This window comes from Nannospalax galili, unplaced genomic scaffold, assembly GCF_000622305.1.
Source record: "Nannospalax galili isolate Female #2095 unplaced genomic scaffold, S.galili_v1.0 scaffold490, whole genome shotgun sequence".
NCBI classification, from domain to species: Eukaryota; Metazoa; Chordata; class Mammalia; order Rodentia; family Spalacidae; genus Nannospalax; species Nannospalax galili.
Window position 1 is genome coordinate 1,280,694 of NW_008329666.1, and position 22,725 is coordinate 1,303,418.

A 22,725-nucleotide genomic window follows, 5' to 3' on the forward strand; every position below is an offset into this window, starting at 1 on the left:
AGGCAAAAAAAAAAAGTTATGAATATATAAATACCAAATATGAGTATATATCAAAACAACAACACAAAGATGTACTGTACTGGGAGTGTGGGATGAGTACATATATGTGCTGGGTACAGGCAGATGAAAGATGTCAATAGATATTAGCTAAGTAAAAATCAGAGAGCACAGCAAGACAAGCAGGGCTTTATCTAGTGAACATAAAAAAAAGACAGGCAGTAATGTAGCTGAAAGTGGCTCCTGAGGTCTAAGAAAAGGAGTATGGGGGAGGGGCAAGTACAGGTTTTCATTGTAAAATCTTACAAAATCTTTTTATATCCTGTTTATGTCTACTTTTCATAAAAAATTAAAAGTGCACATGCCTATAATCCCAAAACTTGGAAGGTGGAGACAGGAGTATCTTGAGAGCCAGGACAGCTGGGCAACTAAATAAATCAGTACATAGCAAAAAAAAAAAAAAAGTTAAAAAATTCAAATACAACAGTTAAGTCCAAGCAACAGGACTGGTTTCAAATTAATTGTGACCCTTGTTCATATCTTCATTTATGAGACAACTCAGAAATAACTTCTATTTCCCTGCCATACTTAACATAAATTACCCAAAATATGCTAAAATTAAAGGTTTCCTCCCAGGGATCTCATTACTTTTCCTTTTTCTCTTTTCTCATTTCTCTCACACCTAAAGCTATGTTCTCTGGAAACTTCTCATTTTAGAAAAAAAGTGCCAGGAAGTGACCAAGTATTCAAAAGATCAACAACAGAAAGAATACACACAGACTTTCCTTACAAGGACAGATTTGGTAGAGCAATTCTTTCTGAAATTTATGTTCTCTTCAAAGTCGTTTTTTCTTAAAAACACTTTTCCTTCTGGCTTACCGATGAACATAGAACAGATTTTTATATATACTATACAGAAGCCAATGGGAGATGATTATTTATGAACAAAGAAAATCACCTGTTCACAACTAAACTTAATTTGACAATTTAAAAGTCACTCTTATGAAAATAACAATAAGTATAAATAAGCTAATACTTCTTAGACTTCAGATACGTAAATAATAGTTCTGTATGTAGAAAAGTATCTACCCATAGTGCATTAGTAACTGGATCTAATTCATTATTAGCAATGTATTAAAGCAGTTTTTACACTGATGACTAATGGGCTATTATAAAGATACTAAATCATTTGTTGCAGAAAATACAAGGCAAGTACTCTTTAGCAAAAGGCAGATTCTTTATCACAGCAAATGGTTTCCAGTCAAGTACTGATGAGACATGTTACTAACTCAGTAATATTTAGTCTTAATAAGATTAGAAAATCAAATAGATCAAAAAAAAACTCATGAATTTTTAGTTTTATGACACTAATGGCTACAAAGAAAAAAAAACTTTCAATAGTCTTCAAATGACAGTTCTAAAACTTTTATAACCTTTTTAAAAGGTAATTTTTTTTCTTTGTATAATTTGGTTTTGAATAATTACTGCCTAACTGGCTAAGACCAACCAAACAAAAGAGAATATTCTATACTGTTAAGACTTCTTTGTGAAATTTTAACATGAAAATGTTTCTGAAGAATGGTCTAACCAGCCAAGAGAGAATGGTTCCATGGTACCTCATAACCTACCTGAAGTTTTTCACATGATCTTCTACTCCAGAAAGACGAATTGAATGCTGTAGTGCATTCAAGTAAGTCAGAGCCTGTGTAGAGGATCCCCAGTTCACATCTGTAGGAAAGCAGGGTTCATATAGCATAATACCAGTGACAACCAAGTCATAACTAATGTGATACTCGCAGAGAATTGAACAGGTATTTCATATTTAAAAGTCAACTGCTAAAATAAACTGCTATTGTATTAAGCTTCCACGGTTCAAGTATCTTGAATGACACAAAGGCTGCGATAATTTCCACTACCACTGCATTTGAAGAAAAGCCAAGATGATGGCACAGCAGAAATGCTATACATATAACACAAGGGTCTTTCAAAAATACACCATTTGATATTATTCTTTATGTTGTCAAAGGTCTAAAGGAAAAGGGCAGATATTAAGTGCCATAAATAAGATCAAATTACTTAAGCATGAAAGCTTCCTTTCCCATGAACGAACAAGTTGGGCCTCAAATGGTGATTTTAAACATGCCAATTTAGAGACTTATCGAGTATGTTAGAGAAAGAATGCTTTATAAAGTAGCTAAAACAGAGCTTCTTTGCCCATTCATTTCTAGAGCCACCATTCTAATCCAAAAGCTCATCATTTTGCAGCTAGAATAAAAATGCTTAAACTTTGCTTAAACTTTAAAATTTAAAAACATCTCCTCATGGTTTATTCTACCAGGATGACTTTCTAAGCTTTTCTTGTCAGATCTTTTTTCTATATACTGACCTGATCTTAATATACCTTAGCATCATCGCCCTATATGGAGATATACCTAGACATTATCAATGTGGAACATTATCATCATTAATAATTTCTCAACTAAAAACATTTATTCATTTTGGGAAGGATATATTTTGTAGCATTTTGTGAATTCTATCCTACTTACAAATAGTTCTAAGACCACAAGAGGTAGTATGTATACATATTTGGCTAGCACCTACTACAATACTATGAAATATGAAACCTCCAAAGAATAATTTTAAAATATAAAGTGCAACAGGAAATTATTTTATTCTTTTTCTTCAAACAAGATTAGTAACCAGGTATAGGGGCACATGCCTTTAAATCCCAGAATTTGGAAGGCCATGGAAGGCAGATCTTTGTGAGTTTGAGGCCAGTCTGGTCACATGGTTTTTCACATCAACAGGGCTACAGAATGAGACCCTGTCTCAAAAAAAACCAAACCCCTCTCCACAAAACATAAATAAAATAAAAACAAACAAAAAAGATTTAATTCATGGGTGAAAAAGAAATTCTATAGGAATAAAAAGTTTTAAAGTAGTTCATTGAAACTACTTGTATTTCAAAAACAAAAAACTGTATTTGGAAAAAAAAGCATTTTAAGTTTTGCATGCAACAGCTTTTCAAATATACAAAATTATGCTTGAATATGAAAAGTATGAAAGAACTTTTAACATTTTTTAGCTTAAATACTAAATAGAAAAGGATACTGACCTGGTTTTTTGTAGGTAACATAAATGTACAGTCCAAGGACTATCACATATGTGAGTAATGCAGCCCACCAGTTAATGACAAACATCACTATGCAACAAAGAATTGCTCCAATAAGGGATATCCACATGTTGTAATATTTGAATGCAGGACGCCATCCTAACAATAATAGACAAAAAACATCACTCAGATTCTTCATCTGCTTTATATAGTGGCACGTAAGTATGCACAAAACAGCTTTTATTATGGCTGCCACACTGAGAGGATTTTAAAGATAAAGTACAAGGCTAATTAATATCTAAAGAGTAAGTTAAAAAATTGTTACTGATCACAACTAAATTTTTTATTCTTAACTATTATGAAGATATTTTCATATTACTGCATCTTAGTAGGCTTTTATTCAATAGAATCTTTAAAAATGCAAATCAACCTACTATAAGTGAATGCCAAAACTAGGAAAGGTATAAAAATGAAGAAAAGTTTCAAATTGAGTCCTTAGTAGTGAAGCTTTATTCTCTGGTCTTTAGCATGAATACATCCATGTTTTTATGAATATATAAAATATTTCAAATAGAACTATTTTTTTTAAAAAACCTATCCATGTAACAAAAGCTAGGAGTGAACTAAGGAAACTCATATCATCCCATTTAATACTTATTAAAACTACTAAAAAATGTTGAATGACCATGCTTAAATGTTTGACTGGTAAGTAGTTGCATAGCTAAATAAAATTTTAAAATATCATCTCAATAACAAAAAGAAGTAAAATTAAAGCTAAAACATACATGCTCACACTTATTGTTCTTTCTGATAATCTCTGTATTTTGTCTTTTCCTGTTCTAATAAACTTTGATCTTTTTGTACTGTGCCTGATTTTCAGCTTTTGTCACAGTATATAACAAAGGCCCCATGGTACTTTTTCAGTTGATAGAACTCCTTATGTTAGAATTCCACAGAACTCATTGTGTTAAAAATACTTGAGGTGCTGAGACTGAGACTCAGTGGTATAGTGTGTGCTTTTCATGCATTGAGGCCCTGTACGCAATTCTCAGCACCAAAAGGGTTTGAAAAACGATTTTTTTAAATTGTTGTTCATTTGTTTTTGAAAGGTTAATTATAGTATAATAAAAATTAAAATCAGGCTACCAAACTAAGATTAAAAAAAAAAAGTAAGTAATCCTTTAACTTGGTTAATACTATTTTAAATGCTTTGAAAACAAGAAACAGTATCATCAGTGTACTTCATAACAAAGAGATCTTTGAAAACTGGATTAGATTTAGCTATAAAGGAAAACAGCATTCATGAGCTAATCTCACATGCACTGTTTTAGAATACCAGACATTTGTTTTCTCTGAAATCAAAGACATTAATACATTAACCAATTCTTAAAAATATGAAATCACCTGGAGATTTTGCAAGTGATGCATGGAATACTGAAAAATTGATTAATGCATATGATGCGAGGAAGAAGTTAGAGATAATTGGAGCAATAACATTCAGTTCAGCTGCAAAAGAAAGGTAAAGAAAATGTAATGACATTTAAAAAGTAAATTTTGAAATATTTCTAGTTTTTAAATAGCATAATAAACCACTAAATCTGCTATCCAGATTGGTATTTACATTTTTCCATACTCAGAAACCAAAACAAGTTAAAGACTCCCTGACTTCACTATTCCAAACCTACCATTTCTTCCAATCACAACATTATTTAAGGGTTTACTATACATACATAGTTTTGCATATTATAATATTTGGGGTGTATTAAAAATTATGTAATATGGTTTCTGTGCCATTCTCCAATTTGAACATTTGTCTGAAATTTATGGGATATAAATGCCAAGTTTATTGGTTTGTTTGTTTTTTTCTGTCTTTTGAGACAGGGTTTCCCTGTAGCCCCAGCTGGCCTGGAACTCACTATGTAGACCAGGCTGGCCTTGAACTCACAGAGATCCACCTGCCTCTGCCTCCCGAGTGCTGGGATGAAAGGCGTGTGCCACCACTCCCAGCCCAAGTTTATTGTTTCTTAACATTCGGCATCACTCTGTAGTTTCATTCTGTTTATTTAGGTTGCTTCTTCTGTTAGGATGATACTAAAACAACTGGTGCATGATACTTTGAGCATAAATGCAAGTTACCTAGGAAGAATACCACTGAATACAACAACTTTCCTAGATATTGCTAACTTGTTTTCCAAAAGTAGCTCAACCAAATACACTCTATTAGCATTACCATCACAATCAATGGCATAATCAGACTTTGGAAGTCACCTACCTTGAGGGACAAGACAAAAATCATTGAAAAGTCTAATATCCTCTTGCCTCATGTATGATCAGAAATTATCTTCCTGAGGTAAACATACTTTTTCTTATAACAGAATCACACATGCTTTAGTAACAAGAATATATGATACCTATAATCCCAGCCCTTGGGAGGTGGAGGCAGGACAATCAGAAATTCAAGATCATCTTCTGCTAGTGAGTTGGATTCCAGCCTGGGTTACATGAGACCCCATCTCAAAAGCAAAGTAGTGGTAGTTCCTTCTAGCCCCTATGGTGACTTGAGTAATGGTGATAATTTTAGTAAAGTACCTGTCAGATACTATTATTTGTAGTACTTTATCTGTTCTTTTATTTTATTAGAAATTAATCTGAACTATCAAAAGCACATTTTGTAAATAATTTAATCATTCAATATTTAAAGGTAAGACTAAAAATGCACCAAATCTACATTAACACACCATTTATAGAACTAACCAATTAGGATGAATCCAAGCGCAATTAAGAATGTTAAGATGTAACCACGAAGAGGTTCATTATTTTTTCCATAACCTTTAGCAAACATATGGAAAGCTGGGTAGATGTTGTCCTTACACAGAGCCTAACAACAACAAAAAAAATGTAAACATTAAAATGAAATACATCAAAATTAAGACATACAAATCTGCTGAACAGCCAAGAGTAGTTCAATAAAGAATGAAACCCAAGTTTCTCATTTCTGATTTTTGTTTCCTGTGTCACGGTGCCTCAGCTACAAACTATAAAGGACATTTAAATATTTCAAACATCAAAAGGATAGTTGGTTTACAATACTGCTTACGATTTATGTGTCTTACACGACACCATGTTGAAGCTCTAGCCATGAGAAGGAATGACAGAAGCAGATATTCAAACACAGGTAAAATGAAAAAGAAAATGCGAAGGTTGGGAAGAATGACATAGGCAACCTATGGTTTTAAGAAAGTTAAGTCTAATCTAAATTACAAAAATTAACCACTTTTTTTGAAATATTACTGGATAGTGCTTTAAACATCAGATCCTACACCATCACTACACTTACTGGCTACAAATATGATATGAAGAACAAGGATAAAGAATCAGCTTTTATCTGCTTTAGTAGTTGAAAACTATCTCCTACTTCTTATTAGCTATTTAATGATCACTAACAGAGGCATGTTCACACTAGTCATTATTACACCCCCAACAATTAATGCCATGCCAGGTGCACAGCAGGCATTCAACTTTTTGTAAAATAGTTGAATTTGCTATTTCTGATTGATGGTCTTAAACTGAACTCCTAATAACTTGGTAAGAATCTTAACTTATGGGGCTGAAGAGATGGCTCAGTGGTTAAGAGCACTGGCTGCTCTTGTAGAGGACTCAGGTTCAATTCCCAGCACTCACAGGGCAGCCAACAACTGTCTGTAACTCCAGTTCCAGGGGATAAGACACCCTCTTCTGATCTCTGTAGGCACTGCACGACACGGGTACACTTACATACATGGTGGCAATACACTCATACACATTAAATAAAAATAATAAAATATTTTTTAAAAAAGAATCTTAATTTATGCTAAATATGTCAAGAAGTAAAATCATCCTTTTCTAAAAAGTTTATTATTATTTTTAACTGTATATGTGCATGTGAGTACAACTGCACAAGGAGGCCAGAGACACACCCTAGAAATGGGGGTTACAGGTGGTTGTGAACCAAACTGAACTTGTGTCTCTACAAAATCAGTTCAGGATCTGCTGAATCAAAGTCTCCAGCACCCAAATCCATTCTTTCTAAAAGGACAACTCAAAGGATATCTGGGGACACTGACTTGACACAGTGGGCCTTAGCAGGGATGACAGAGTACATGTGTTCCAGTGGGGGGGCTATGGGAGGGTACCAGTGGGGACAGGGGTATAAAGGTGATTAAGATTGCTTGAGATGCTCTGTATGAAATATACAAAAATTTGATTAAATATATACCTTGAGAGTAGGGAAATGCACAAATGTTTGTATAGCTCTACATATCACTGATATACATAAAATTTATAGCAATAATGATATATGTGCATATATACATCTAACCAATTTGAACAGTGACAGTCCCAAAATTTGGAATATTATCTTAATTCTTTCCCCCACTTTCAATAAGGGCTATCATATAAAAATACTTACCTGAAATATTTTGGGAGCACTCACAAGAGATGCTAATGCTGAAGAAAGTGTGGCTGAAAAGATACCTGCAGAGATTAAGGGTGCAAATCCTGACACCATGCTCATCACCTGAAGTAAAAAATGACAAATTGGAAAAATAGTCACAAAAAGTTTGATAGAGAATACAGTATTACACAATCACAAGTTGATGATTCTAATAAAGGAAACAAATATTAGCATTCTCTGATAATTTGGTAAACAATAACAATGAGAAACAATACACTAAAAACCTAATTTTGTAAAATTTCAAATGGACACACAGCATAAGAGGGTGATGAACAACCAGCTTCCATCACCAGACTGCAACCATGATCAACTTGGGGTCAACCCATATTATTTTAAAAAATAAATCCCAGATTTTCAATGCATAACCATCCAGTGTATAGCTCTAACAGGCAAAGACTTTTGAAAACTAACTACAAAGCCATTGTCCCAGTTTAAAGACTTGGTTATCCTTTACAGCATTATCGAGTCAGCATTCAAACGGCCTCACTGCTCCTCTCATTTTATTTTTTAATTTTCTTTATTTTCTTATGTGTATTAAGTGCTTTGCCTATGTGTATGAGAGTGCACCCATGCATGCAATATCCACTAAGGTCAGAAGAGAGTGTCAGATCCCATGGAATTGGAATTAAGGACAGTTGTTATTCACTGGGAACAGAACTAGGCCTTCTGTAAGAGCAGGCCAGCGCTCTCAATAAGTTATCTCTCCAGCCCCCTCTTGGTCATTTAAAATGTTTGTTCAAATCAGCTACCCCAAAATGACTGCATTACATTTAGTTCTATGTCTGTTCAATATTTTCAATGTAATGTTTCACATATTTTCATTTTAATATTTTTTCTTCCATTCTCTAGAGAGCCTATATCCTGGAGTGTGCTAACTTAATGAAAGAACACAATTTTCTATTTCAAGACAATATACAGAAATCTGACTGAGAATGTCAGTGTCCTTTTCAGGATCTGTGTATATGTGTGTGGGGGGGGGTGAGTGAGTGTAGGTGAGTGGATATGAATGAAGATTCAAACTGGCCATGTAGGCTAGGTTGGCTGACCAGCAAGCTGCAGGCATTGACATGTCTCTACCTCCTTGGCCCTGGGACACAAACATACACCACTATACCCAGCTTTGTATATGAATGAAGATTCAAACTGGCCATGTAGGCTAGGCTGGCTGGCCAGCAAGCTGCAGGCATTCACATGTCTCTACCTCCTTGGCCCTGGGACACAAACATACACCACTATACCCAGCTTTGTTTAAATGGGTTCTAGTGATCAAATTCATGTCCTTGTGCTCTGACTGAGCTATTTCCCCAGCCCTTTACTTTAAACATCTTAACAGACCTAAATAGTAAACAGCAGAAAAATTGATAGTCTCCAAAAACTTAAGAACTAATATTGTTACACACTTCAAATGTTTTGAAAGTTCTCTTTTAAGTCATCTATTCAGAATTCAATCTTCTTTGTTAAATGGTGGTTTGATACAGTACGAATTTGTATGTACCATACCTAACTAACATCATTAATATGTATTTACCTATCTATTATCTTTCTTCTTTTGAGATAGGGTCTCATGCCAGCCCAGGCTGGTCTCAAACCTGCAACAGATCCAAGAATGACCTTGAGCTCCTGATCCTTCTGCCTCCACCTACTAAGCACTAGGTTTGCCAGGTGTGTGTCCCACCACACCTGGTTTATGCAATGCTGAGGACTGAACCCAGGGGCTTCATACATGCTAGGCAAGCATTCTACCAACTGAGCTATACTCCCAAGATCAATACTTTTTGAAATATTATTCACATATAAAGCAACTAATTACTAAGAAGCTAAAACTGCTAGAACTATTCCGGAAAACGAAGTAGGTAAAGTTAATCTATCTGACTTAAAGATTTATTATATATGTGCATCAAGACCGTATAATATTGGTAAACAGACCCAAAGCTTAATGGAACACAGTAACAGAATCCAGAAATAGACCACACAAATATAACTTGTGTGTAAGACGCTTCCTTACTTTCTAAAATAGTATACTCATAACAAAAGTGTACCCTGGCAGGCATTTTTGGCTCATGAACAGTCTCAGAGGTTGACCCACGTTTTCCATTTTGCTTAGTTAGTGATACACAATTTGCGGAAAGGAAAATTTATAGCTGTATTCTAAGTGGTTGGGTTTCACAGCAGTCTAACCCCTAGATAAATACAGAATGTCTGGACAATATAAATTCAATGCTCACCTGAAAGTTGTTCATTAGACCATAAGAACAAGAATTGCTTTTACAATTCGAAAAGTCAAAGTTTAATTTGCAGGCTGCAGAAGTGCAATTTGTCAGCTCTGTGGTAATGGTGTCATTAACATTCCCGGTGGCATCCCGAACAACACAAGAACCTGAAGCACAAGTGACAGTGAAAACAACTCACATCTACATCCCAATTAGAATCATATTTAAAAAGGAATAACTGACCATACAGACACTCATAATAGCATACACTACATTTACAGTCAAGATATCTTTACCCTAAAAGAATATGAGAAGCTTTGTGGTCACAAAATTTAAGTAATGGAACTGAACTTTCTGTAAAGAAAAGTCTTTACACATAAATACTTGAAGAAAATCTTATATGTAGCTGTGGAAAACAGTACATGAGTAAATCCATTTCATAGCCTATTTGGGTAAGATGTCTTTAAGCAAATATAAAAACACTGTGTTGAAAGAGTTCTAAATAAGAGAAATGTTTCTCTATGCTCTGAATATTAATTTAAATGCAGAAAAGATGAAGTACTGAGTAATACCTTTCTGAGAATACAATGTGAATCTAACTAAATGTATTTTCATTTAAAACTTTGTCTCAAACATGATTACTCTAGTAAGAAAACATATGGTAGGTGAGATTTGCTTAAAAGATAACCCATAAGGGCTGGGGATGTACTGCAGTGGTAGAGTGCATGCCTAGCACACAGAAGGTCCTGGGTCTGCATCCCAAAATCACAGACTGATAAAAATCACCTGACAAAGTAACTGGGTGTAGATGAAATGAAACTGGCTAAGTACTAATAAGTTTTATGAAACTTCTTGAAGTTGGGTGACAATTTTGCTACACTCATTAGAAAATGCTCTGTACTTCTGTCTAAAATTGATAACTTCCATAGCAAAATACTGTTACCTTGAAATAATCACTTCAAAGTATAAATAAATATATGAAAAAACATGCAATATCAGTAATAATTAAATAAATGTAATCCAAACCACACAGAGTAATGGGGGAGGAGAGACTATTTTGTTATACTTTTTTAAACATTTTGGTAAAAAGTATAAAAATTATATGCATTTAGGTCTGACTTGCATCTTCGATTGTCCTCTGCAAGACAAAGACCCCACAGATGGCCATGAACTTTAGAATTCCAAAAGGTATTAAGGCAACAGATACTTATAAAGGGAAAAAATATTAGACTTCCAATTTCTTCTGTTATATCCCTTATATGTCTAATGAGACGTAACAAAAAAAATTTACTTCCCAAATTATTTTTTTGTTTTCTTTCAGACTGGTGCTGATAAGACTATTACACATTATTTTTCTCTGTGTTATCACATCTAAACACATGGATATCTTTTTCCCAATCTTTGACAACCTGCAGTTTAATTATTAGTTGTAGGTATTCAGTTACCATGCACTCTTTTATTCTAAAATACTTTATTTTTATGTGTTATGAGTGTATTGCCTGCATGTATGTAAGTGCACCCATGTTGTGAGAGCCGGCGGCAGTCAAAAGAGGGTGTCTGATCTCCTGGAACTGGAGTTACGGACAGTTGTTAGCTGCCATGTGGGTGCTGGGAATTGAACTCAGGTCCTCTGTGAGAGCAGCCAGTGCTCTTACCTACTGAGGCAGCTCTCCAGCCCACACCTTTATTTTAAATAGTTGAGAAGTTACTGTAAAAATACAGACCAATGATGTTCTTTTTTTTTTTTTTTTTTTTAACTTTAAACAGTGAGGTTAGAAGAGCTATCATTATGATGATTGGTCAGAGTTTTCCCAAATACAAACAAAGATGTTCCAATTTAATGACAGTATTTCGGAGGAGGGGACCAGCCAGTCTTGAAGGAAAGTGAATCCCAGTGTCCTGACAGTGCTTCAGATAATGTGAAGACACATGATATCCATAAACTATTACACGGGTCCTACAGGAGCTACCTAAACAATGACAGATCCCAAAAAAACCAACGTCACCAATTCTATAATGTGTAGAAGGAAGCTAGGAAAATAAGGGGTGTGAGAGGAGTTCTATGAGGGGAGGGAGGTGCATAAGAAGATATGAGAGATAGGACAGTCCCATCCTGGTATCTGAAAAGCATCCAGAGTAGCACTGAACCCTTATAAGGACCATTTAGTTCCTAGCAGGATGCCTACCTCCACCAAGAAAGAAGGAAGCTTAGCACCCAATTAAGAGACACCTTATCTTTAGGTCCCATTTCTGCTTGAGCTCTATATAGTGAAAAATTATATATTTAATAAAATCTTAAGTTCTTATCTATTTAATTTCTGAGAATCTTGTGATGCCTTATGACCATGCACAGAGCCATTCTTCCCCACCCCCAGGAAAGATTTTAAACCACAGGCTCATATACCTTCACCTACCGAAGACTGACACTGACATATAAAATACATACACTCTTTCATGTAGTAGTCTTATAGGCATGGACACACATAAAAACAGTGACACTGAACACCATCAATCACTTCCTCTTCAGATAGTCTCTTAACATCCATACATTTAAGCATTTTTTCAGACAGGGTCTCCTGTGGCCCTAGCTGGCCTGAAACTCACTATGTAGACCAGGTTGGCCTTGATCTCATGGAGATCCACCTGATTCTGCTTCCCAAGTACTGGGATTAAAAGTGCACACCAGCACGATTGACTTCATCTCTCTTCTTCCTATCACACTTGCTGCAGTACTTTAGCTTTACATGTTGTCCCTCATCATTTCCCACCCTCTATACTGTTGAACCCTCTTCAATGTTCTATCCATCCTTGACCCCTGGGTGGTATCAGTGGATTCCATATCTTTAAGTGTCCTGTCTATATTGGTGGCTCCCAAAGGTTATCTCTAGCCATGTTTTCCCCCCGTTTGTCAGTCATATGTACTCAGCTCCTGCCTGGGAAGTCTGGAAGGCCTCTAAAATGTAATGTATGCAGAATAAATTCCAGAATTATTTTTCTCATCACAGTTTCTCATCAAAAAGATCCAACTTCTGTACCTCTCTCTCCTAATGCTCCTCTAATGCATTGGCAAGATCAGCAAGTTCTTTTGGTCATAATTTCAAATTTTATCTAGAATGTTACCACTTCTCTTCCCACCTGTCTAATACATAATCCAAACCATGAAAAAATTATATGCATTTAATAAAAAGATAATATGTAGGAAGCTAATATTTGAAATGGAGACTATTTCGATTACTAGATAGATTACATAATGCTTTGTTCATTAATTTCTTTCTCTACCTTTTAGCCATGTCAGCAAAAGCATGTTTCTCTCTCAATGTGCCTCTGAAAGCTCAGGGACTGAAGGGAGACAACAGAGCCCTGTGGCTCTATTCAGCTAAAGCAGCCCTGCTTTTATGTTCTGTACCTGACTCTTGTTTGTTTGCTTGCTTTGGTTTGGTTTTAAGACAGTTCCACTGTGTAGTTTAGGCTGGTCTTGAACTCACTATGTAGCCCAGGCTGGCCATAGACTCACAGTGAAAATCATGCCTTAGTCCCAAGCACCAGGATCACAGATATGCACTACGTTCGGCTCTACCTACAATTTGGGAGATGAAAACAATTGCTTTAAACTAGTCATACAATCAATGATACAGACCCTCTTAACTGGTCTAGTGCCCGAACATCAAGAAGGGACAACTCTTATTGCTTCATGGGTTAAGTATACACAGAATGAAATGAATTGCCAATTTTAGAGGGTTGGACCAAAACAGAAAAAGCTTATCCATAGCAACAAATTATGTTTAAAGTTGAAACAATAAGTTATGCCAATCTTTAAATTAAAAACAGATTTTACTAGCCAGGCGTGGTAATCTCAGCACTTGGGAGGCAGAGGCAGGCAGATCTCTGTGAGTTCAAGGCCAGCCTGGTCTACATAGTGAGTTCCAGGACAGCTGGGGCTACAGGGAGACCCTGTCTCAAAAAGACAAAAAAAAAAAAAATTTACTAATTTTTTTAAGATGGGCGTGGTAGTGCATGCCTTTAATCCCATCACTCAGGAAGCAGAGACAGGTGAGTTCAAGGCCAGCCTGGTCTACATATCAAGTTCCAGGCCAGCTGGGGCAAAGCACACTAAATGTGTGTTTGTATGTATACATACACATATTTATTTCCTCAAAAAAATTCAGATTTATATATTAAGGACAAATGAAATCCAAAAGCATTTTAAAATACCAATTTGGCCCATCATGATAATGTCAAGATTTCTAACTTTTGTCCAATCAAATTTCAAAATTACATTGAAAATAGCTGCAAAGTATCTAAATATAGTTGTCACTACTTTTGAACAAATCAGCATACACATATTTATTTCCTCAAAAAAATTCAGATTTATATATTAAGGACAAATGAAATCCAAAAGCATTTTAAAATACCAATTTGGCCCATCATGATAATGTCAAGATTTCTAACTTTTGTCCAATCAAATTTCAAAATTACATTGAAAATAGCTGCAAAGTATCTAAATATAGTTGTCACTACTTTTGAACAAATCAGTGAAAGCGGGGCAAAACTGAAATATTCCAGCCCAAATACAAATGGAAATGTCATGCCAAGAAATTAACAAGTCTGTCGGGTGTGTTGGAGCACACCTTTAAATCCCAGTACTCCCTAGGCAGAGGCACAGGCAGAAACAGAAGGATATCTGTGAGATCCAGGCCAACCTGGTTTGCATAGAATTCCAGGCCAGCTAGGGCTGCAGGGAGACCATGAGACCCCCAAAAATTACAAATTAATGAGTTCATAGTTCATGATTTGTGTAGAATGCATACATGTATGAGTGTATTGGGGACTGCTGTGGTCTCATCATACATGTTAAGGCTGACTTATTAAGATTTAGTTTTGTATTATTTTCAATAAATTTAACCACAAAAATTGACTTTCAGAGTTTAAACACTTGAAATAATTTACTTTTGAAGAATACATATTTTGCAGGAAAAGTAGTTTTGTAAAAAGTATAATGAACTTAAAAATTTTATCTACAGTCACTGTATATAAACTATATACAAATTAACAGAAATTTACCTAAAATGCTTCAATAAATTTAAAGGACCTACATTATAAATAAGCTTTAATTATCTTATTTATTTGCAACTCAGTAACTTACCAAAACATTTTGGAAAAATTAGAAAATATCATTACAATATGTATGCTATGAACATTATAACATTCTTGAGACACACGGAGAAATGAAGGCTATTTACCTACAGATACTGCAATTCCTATGTAAACCACTGTAGTAATTAAAATGGCTAAGAGTGTTCCTTTAGGTATGGCTGACTGAGGATCCTAGAAGACAAGAAGATTGTTGTTAAAGTTACCTTTAAAAATATAAATACATGTGCCAAAACTTTCAACATATATAGCTGACATAGTACTTAATAAATAATACTTACTGCAAGATCACCTGAGATATTTGCTCCAGCCAGAATACCAGTTGCAGCAGGAAAAAAGATGGCAAATACAGAAAAGAAAGTCTCTTCCTCCCGAAAATCTGGTCCAAAGTTCTCCTTAAATACCTCAGCTATAGAGAACAAAATATTTTTGGCAATTACTGCATAGTAAATGAAACCAAAACAATTTAGGTCAAGAGTAATTGATGTATATGACTGCCTTTTTTTTTTTCAGTTCAAGCAACTGATAAATTCTTATGTAATACCAAATTCAGTATTAATTTACCTGCTTTCTGATATGAAAGAATGGTTTATAATCAAAATGATAATATGATCTGAGTTATGTCTCACATTCTGGTATGCCTTGCCTTATCAATAACTCTTTAAGAATCTCTACTTTGTCACTGCTAATCCAAATGAAAAAAAGGTCACTATTGCCCTTTCCTCCAAATCACAGAAGTCAAAGACCTAAGAAAGGACAGAGGGAAAAATAAAACAAAACAGCCCACTAATCTGGAACCAGCCTCTCTACCTCACCCCCAATTTCTAGCTTCCATTACTCCCTGTACAAACTTGATTCATAGCTTTCTCCATTTCTTATCTGACCTTAGGCAGAAAATTTTTGGTAAAGGCACTCTAAGTAAAGGACTTTTTCCATTTCCATCATATAGATGTTCTGACTAGTCCTACTATTTTAATTTATTCTAAAAGGCAGGTATGGACACTAAAAATACTAATTAACTATCATTTCCAATATGTAGTTACATATCATGCACCAGGTATACTACTACAGCTTTTTAGTATCTCAAAGCTCAGAGTTCCAAAATGAATAACTCAGACACATTGCCTGCCTTAAAAGAACCTATGAATCCCAGCAGGGAGAGTCTAAATAAGTCAAGGAACGGATCATAATAGATACTAGTAAAAGTGCTGATGAGAACAGGGTGCTGTGATAAAGAATAAAAATGAACCAAGAAATGTTATTTTTATGATTTCTACTATTTTATCATTTTCCTTTATGTGTCTGTGTGAAATGTAAAATACTTGCTGTGCAAGCATGAAGACCCCAAGGCTCAGGGATGGTCACTGACAAAAGGAAGGAAAGACTGTAAGCACCTGAGGCAGTAGATGACTATAACAAAACAGTTGTTTGCTAAACACAACAGGGCAGTTGCATATATGCACCCACAGTGCTTGTGACAGCAAGAACAAGACCTGCAATAGCTCAAGCCAGACAAAATCCTAGCATGGAGGGAGAGGTGGCACAAAGTCCCACCCACAGCTGAAGAGTTATTGGCAGTTCATAGATGCTGGGAGAGGGACAGTCAGTTTTAAGGTCGTGACCCATTAGGTTTACCACACTCCTGGGGATGAACTCACAAGAGTATTTCAGCAATACAAATTGAACTCAATGGGCTTAAAAAAAGAAAACATGAAATTGGTGTTGGGGGGTCGTGGAAGAGAGAGGGAAGAAGAGTGAATCTGATCAAAATACACTGTATAAAATTCTCAAATAATTAATAAAATATATTTAGGAGGTTGGAGAGATAGCTCAGTGGTTAAAAGTACTGGCTGCTCTTGCAGAAGACCCAGGTTTGTTTCCAAGTTCTGACACAGTGGCTAACAACCATCTGTAACTCCAGTTTCAGGGGATCTGATGCCCTCTTCTGACCTCTGCAGACAATGCAGGACACAGGTGCACCTACCTACATGCAGGCAATACACTCATACATATAAAATAGAAATAATAAGTAGGAGCTGGAGAGATGGCTCAGCAGTTAAGAACACTGGTTGTCCTTGCAGAAAACCCGGGTTCGAATCTCAGCACCCACATGGCAGCTAACAACTGTCCATAACTCCAGTCCCAGGGGATCCGACAGCCTCTTCTGACCTCCGCAGGCATTGCACGACACGGGTGCACTTACCTACATGCAAGCAATACATGCATACACATAAAATAAAAAATAATAAATAAAAAAAAATTTAATAAAAATATTTTTTAAAATATTAAGAAAAAATAAGTATATAAAAAGGGCAAAAGGAATACTAGACAAAGTGACCACTGAGTCAGGCAGAGTGTCAGTCTAATACTCAATAAAGCAAGAGAAGCATTTTTAAAAGGACAAGTAAAAGGAGAGTGGCTAAGGACAAAAATTATACTGTTCCATGTCATTGTGACTTCTGTCAGAAGTCAGATAAGTGGGATTGCTTAAGAGAAACATTTAGTAAAAGTCTGACAAAGAGTACAGTGCAAGCCTCCCTGTAGATATCACTTATTGACTGACAATAATGGCAACTTCACAACAGAGGAGCCTCTCAGCTACTACCTTGGCAACGTAAACAAAATTAGTATCATCCGAAATGGGAGAAACTGACATCACTCAGACCGCCTACTCTGGATGCTAAGAAATACACAATGTTCATGTGATAATCTGGCAAATATGAATAACCCACCTGGAGAGAGGACTGCCCCCCAACCCCTTACACAGACACACACAGGCAAACAAAAAACCCAAATGTCCTGTAATTTTGAAAAATATCAGCATCAGCATTACAGAAGACAAAAAAGATAATGAAACTAACAATTACACAAAGCATCCAATTTTGTTTTGTTTTGTTTTCTTAAAAAAGGGGGAGGTGACAACTGAAATCAACTGATCTTGGACAGAAAAAAAACAAAACAAAAAAACCCAGTTGCTATTAGGATCTTCATAGAGACTTGGAAAACATCTATGCACAGACCTTACATATTAGCATTATGCCAAAGATCAGTTTTCTGAATTGCCCTTTTCCTTAGCAGGAATGACAGTTCTGATGAATCCAGAAATCCTGTGACAATAGTAGAATCTACACTTATACTCCAGGCAACAAGGCATAATGACAAGGTCCCTCCCACCTGACCAATCCTAAAATGGTGATCAACCAGACCCTTGTTTGACCAATAGTGCTCAACTACACATGCTTCTTGCTTACCACCAGTAAATGAGCTGGAAGTTCATATTAGTTCCCTAAAGACTATTAGACCCCATTTGTCTTCCTGCCACAGCCAAAGTGACTAAAGCTCCTTTCCTGTTTTGCACCATTACTTTTTTCAGTTGTTTATTGGGTGAGTGGCTGGATCTGATTTCTTGGAACTCCTGGAGTTTAGCATCTGGCCTAGGACTCCAGTAACAGACACATATGGAGCAATAAAACAATGTAAGAATATAAAAAATGTCAGCCAGGCATGACACATGCTGATAATCCCAGCATTTGGGAGGAAGAGGCGGAAAATCAGGTATTCAAGGGCAGCTTCAGCTACAGTGTCAATATGAGGTCAGTATGGGCTACATGAGACCTTGTCTAAAAACAAAACCAAGGCCAGGCATGATGGCCCACACCTTTAATCCTAGCACTGGAGATGCAGAAATAGGTGAATCTCTTGTGTGATTGAAGCCAGTCTCTTTTACACGACAAATTCCAAGCCAGTCAGGGATATACAGTGAGACACTATTTAAAAAAGAAAATACCATCTACTCTGCTTAGCTAGCTGGGTAGACCCTCCTCAAGCTGTCCCCTTCCTTGGGCCTAGGTCCACTCCTGCTTGTCCCTCCTGACACCTCTGGACTAGCCTGACAAGTATATCTCTCACCACTTGTTAAAGAAGCTTCTTTTTGTATCAGAGGCTATTACAGAGTTCCACAGCTGGTCAAAAGGACAGAATAAGTGTCTGTGAGATATCCAGCCTGACACAACCATAATACAACCTCTACATCTAAGGCTCAGGAAACAGCAGAACAGGGGGCAAGGAGAATATTAATACATCTCTCAACTCTCACCAGCAAAGCTTCCTCATACAACAGATGGTGATCAACACGGAACCAGCCAAAATGTAGAGAAGAGACTGCAGAGTACATGTGCCTGGGCAGGACTCCTATATAAAACCTCTACCACCTAACACTCAGGGATCATTGTGGAAGAGGGGGCAGAAAGACTGTAAGAGCCAGGAGTGGTAGATGACCACAAGGAAACAGTTTTTTTCTAGGCAGCTGGGAACTTGTTCATATGAACTTACAGCAATGGTGACACACGCACAAGACCCAAGCAAACTCGAACTAGACAAAAGCCCAGCACAGAAGTGGAGAAATGGGTAAGAAGCCCCAACTTTAGCTGAGGAACTATTGGCATTAAAGAAATGACTCTAGATAGGTTGACCAGGCTTCAGTAGATGAACTCACATCGAAAGACATCTAGGGATACAAACGACATGACAGAATGCATGATATCTGGCAGAGGGTGTGATGGGGAAGTACAGATAAGGAAGGGGTTTAAATAGATATATTATATAAAATGTGCAAAAATTCAATAAAAAAAATTAATTGTACAAAGGTGGTAGTTGATATTGTCCAACCAACTTGACATGATTTAGAATCACTGTGGAAACAAATCTCTGTGCATGTCTGTGAGGGAATTTTTAGATTATGTTAACTAAAGTGGAATAACTTAACCCTAAATGTGGGCAGCACCATTCCACGGGCTGGCATCCTGAACTGAATAAAAAGGAGAAAGTGACTTGAACACTACATTCACCTTTCTCTGCTTCCTGACTGTCAATGCAATGTGTCCAGCTGCCTTAAGCTCTCGCCACTATGCCATCCTCAGCACAATGGATTGTGCCCTTCAACAGTGAGCCAACGTAAACCCTTCATTCCTTGAAAAAAATAAATAAAAATAAAAAATAATAAAAAAAGAAAGAAAAAGAAATTTAAAACATTGTAGTATTTTTGCAAGTTTTCCACAGGTTTGGCTCTTATGAAATAACAGGAATAAATAAAAGGCAAAGATCTGAAAATCTACTCTCTACTTCCTTCCTCGTTGCCAGGAAGTAGCAGCTCCTCCACATGCTCTCTGCTATCTTGTTTGTGGTGAGACCTCAAGGTGAGACCTCAAGCCCAAGTATTATGACTAAGGGATCATGGGCTGAAGTCCTAACACAACACAAACCAACAACTCTTGCCTATTTAGATGGGAAAACAAAGGAAAAATTTAACTCTGAACTAGAAAGTGAGGTCCCAAAAAGAAAAGAGACAGTATTTTCAAAGGTGAGATTTTTTTTGTATTTAGTGTGAGTGCCTGTGTATATTGTGTATGTATAGTATCTATGAGTATATGCACATGAATGTTCACACTGGTGAGAAGAGGACATTAGGCATCTGCCTCTCTTTCCACCTACTCCTTTAGACAGGGTTTCTCTCTGAACCTTTCCCCAGCAATCCTCCTATCTCCAGTTACAGGCATGCATGAGATGCCCAGCTTCTTAAATAGGTACTGGGATCAAACTCCAGTCCTCAACTGAGCCATTTCTCTGGCCACGCTGTTTCTTTTTTTCTCTTTTTTTTTTTTTTTTTTTTTTCTATTAGAGGCAGGGTCTCATATAGCCCAGGCTGGCCTGGAATTCTAACTACGTACCCCAAGTCCTGTATCTTATGTCCCTATTGCTAATAGGTATGCGTCATCACACTTGGATCAAGGATGAGAATTATTAGAGCTAATTTACAATAAAAAGGTAAAATTTCACACAGACAATCAAGCAGATTACCAAAAGATAAAAGAGCTAGGTGTGGTGGCACATGCCTTTAATCCTGGCACTTGTAGTCAGAGGCAGGGGGATCTGTAAAAGATCAAGGCAAACTGGAACTATAGGGAGACCATCTCAATCAATCAATCAATCAATCAATCAATCAATCAGTCAGTCAATCAAAGAAGAAATACCTTTAAGAAAGTAAAGAAAACAGGATCTAGAAAATACCAGAGTCACTAATTTTGGTGAAAGACTATATAACTTCTCACATGAGAAAGGAAAAAGGAAAGAGGATAAAATGAATAATATTGTTAGTTGCACAACCTGTTTACTAATGACACTGCATCTACAGAATGAGTAAGCAACACCAAATAGTATAAACCACCAAAAAGTCATATTCCTACGCCTATTAACCTCAGACCAAGAGAAGCCTAGATGTACTATTTGAACATAGTATATTAATAAACTACAAAACTGTACAGCACCACCTTTATAAGTTGTAAGGAATATGAAAGAAATAAAAAATGCAGCTTGGCAGATATCTGCATACAATTAAGTCAATTTGAAACATAAGAAAATATGTAAATATTGGGAATACATCCAAAACATTGCTATAATTTTAAAAATACTTTTAGAACTAAACAGAAAAAAAAATGCTGAGAACCATGCATATTTTTTAAAAGTAAAAAAAAAAATCACTCACAACTATTTATAAGAATACAAAATACAAACTATTAGCCAACTAACTGATGCTACTTTCATTTCTGTCATGCCGAGTAGATATTTCTGCCCCTACTCTAGAAAACAAATGTACAGACCAGCTTGACCTAGGCAGACACAATAGTAATCAGAGCACAAATCATAAATATTAGCTGGGACAAATAATAAGGCCCTAAATAAATGTAAAAACCTAGAGATGATTCATAACAGAAGACCTCCCAGCCAAGTAAGTCAATGTCAGACACAGGCCAAACTAGTGTGTGATGGCTAATACTGGGTGTCAATTTGACTGGATCTGGGATTAACTGAAATGAGAGAGATCGTCTTGATTGGATCATCTGAAGCTGGAAGACACACCCTACATGTGGGTGTTACCTTCTGATGGCACCCCCCCCTATAAAAGGCCACGGCAGAGGAGAACACCTGGCTTCTTGCTGCTTGCCTTCTCTCTCCCTGGTGAGTTCGTCTTGCTGCTGTAGACTGAAGACTAGCTGATCTTTTGGAATTCATCAGACCTTCAGCACCAGATTGGGACTGAGACATCCAGCCTCATGGACTGAGCAACTACGGATTCTCAGCCTCTTCAGTGTGGTGCAGCCATTGTTGGACTACTCGGACTCTATCCTGTGAGCTAAGCTGATAAATCTCTATACATATATACGCATTCTATTGGTTCTGTTCCTTTGGAGAACCCTAATATATACTGTTACTCAACAGTGATCCCAGGCTGTAATACTGTTACCAGTCAACACCAAGATTAAGGAGTTTACATCATTTACATCAGAATGTAAATCATCTAGGGCTCTGAACTCCAGTTTAGTTCAGCTGATTTTTTTATCATAGCCACTAAGACTTTCTAAGGGAAGAAGTACTTTGTTACATTCTGTTATCTCTTCACAAAGCTACATGAGTAGCTCTGGAGGCCTTTGTTTCAGGGGTTTAATGTTGGGCATACTATTGCATCATATAATCAAACCACTCAGAAGGCTGAAGCAGGATGATACTATAACAACTATAACTTCCACTGACCTAAGATAGGTTCCCTGTTGCTCAACTAGGTTGGGGAGATGATGTGAAAAATACTGATAGATAATTTTGGAAATAAGTGATAAATACAAACAGTAGTAAAAGTTAAATGCAAATGAAAAGGGTTATGAAAGATGAAAACTAAGGAAAAATCCTTACATAATACAATCATAGAAAAA

At 36.3% G+C, this 22,725-nt stretch overlaps 1 protein-coding gene across 1 annotated transcript in view; it reads right to left on the reverse strand.

The window, feature by feature from the left end:
- The window catches only part of Slc12a2 (solute carrier family 12 member 2), a 93,454-nt gene that overhangs the window by 35,462 nt on the left and 35,267 nt on the right, over window positions 1-22,725 (reverse strand). Inside the window, exons 8-15 of the mRNA XM_008840891.2 lie at window positions 15,244-15,371; window positions 15,052-15,136; window positions 9,827-9,978; window positions 7,557-7,664; window positions 5,864-5,987; window positions 4,514-4,615; window positions 3,113-3,268; window positions 1,626-1,725 (exon numbers count right to left, since the gene is read on the reverse strand). Coding sequence (XP_008839113.1) covers window positions 1,626-1,725; window positions 3,113-3,268; window positions 4,514-4,615; window positions 5,864-5,987; window positions 7,557-7,664; window positions 9,827-9,978; window positions 15,052-15,136; window positions 15,244-15,371 — 955 coding nt within the window. The remainder of the gene's footprint in view (window positions 1-1,625; window positions 1,726-3,112; window positions 3,269-4,513; window positions 4,616-5,863; window positions 5,988-7,556; window positions 7,665-9,826; window positions 9,979-15,051; window positions 15,137-15,243; window positions 15,372-22,725) is intronic.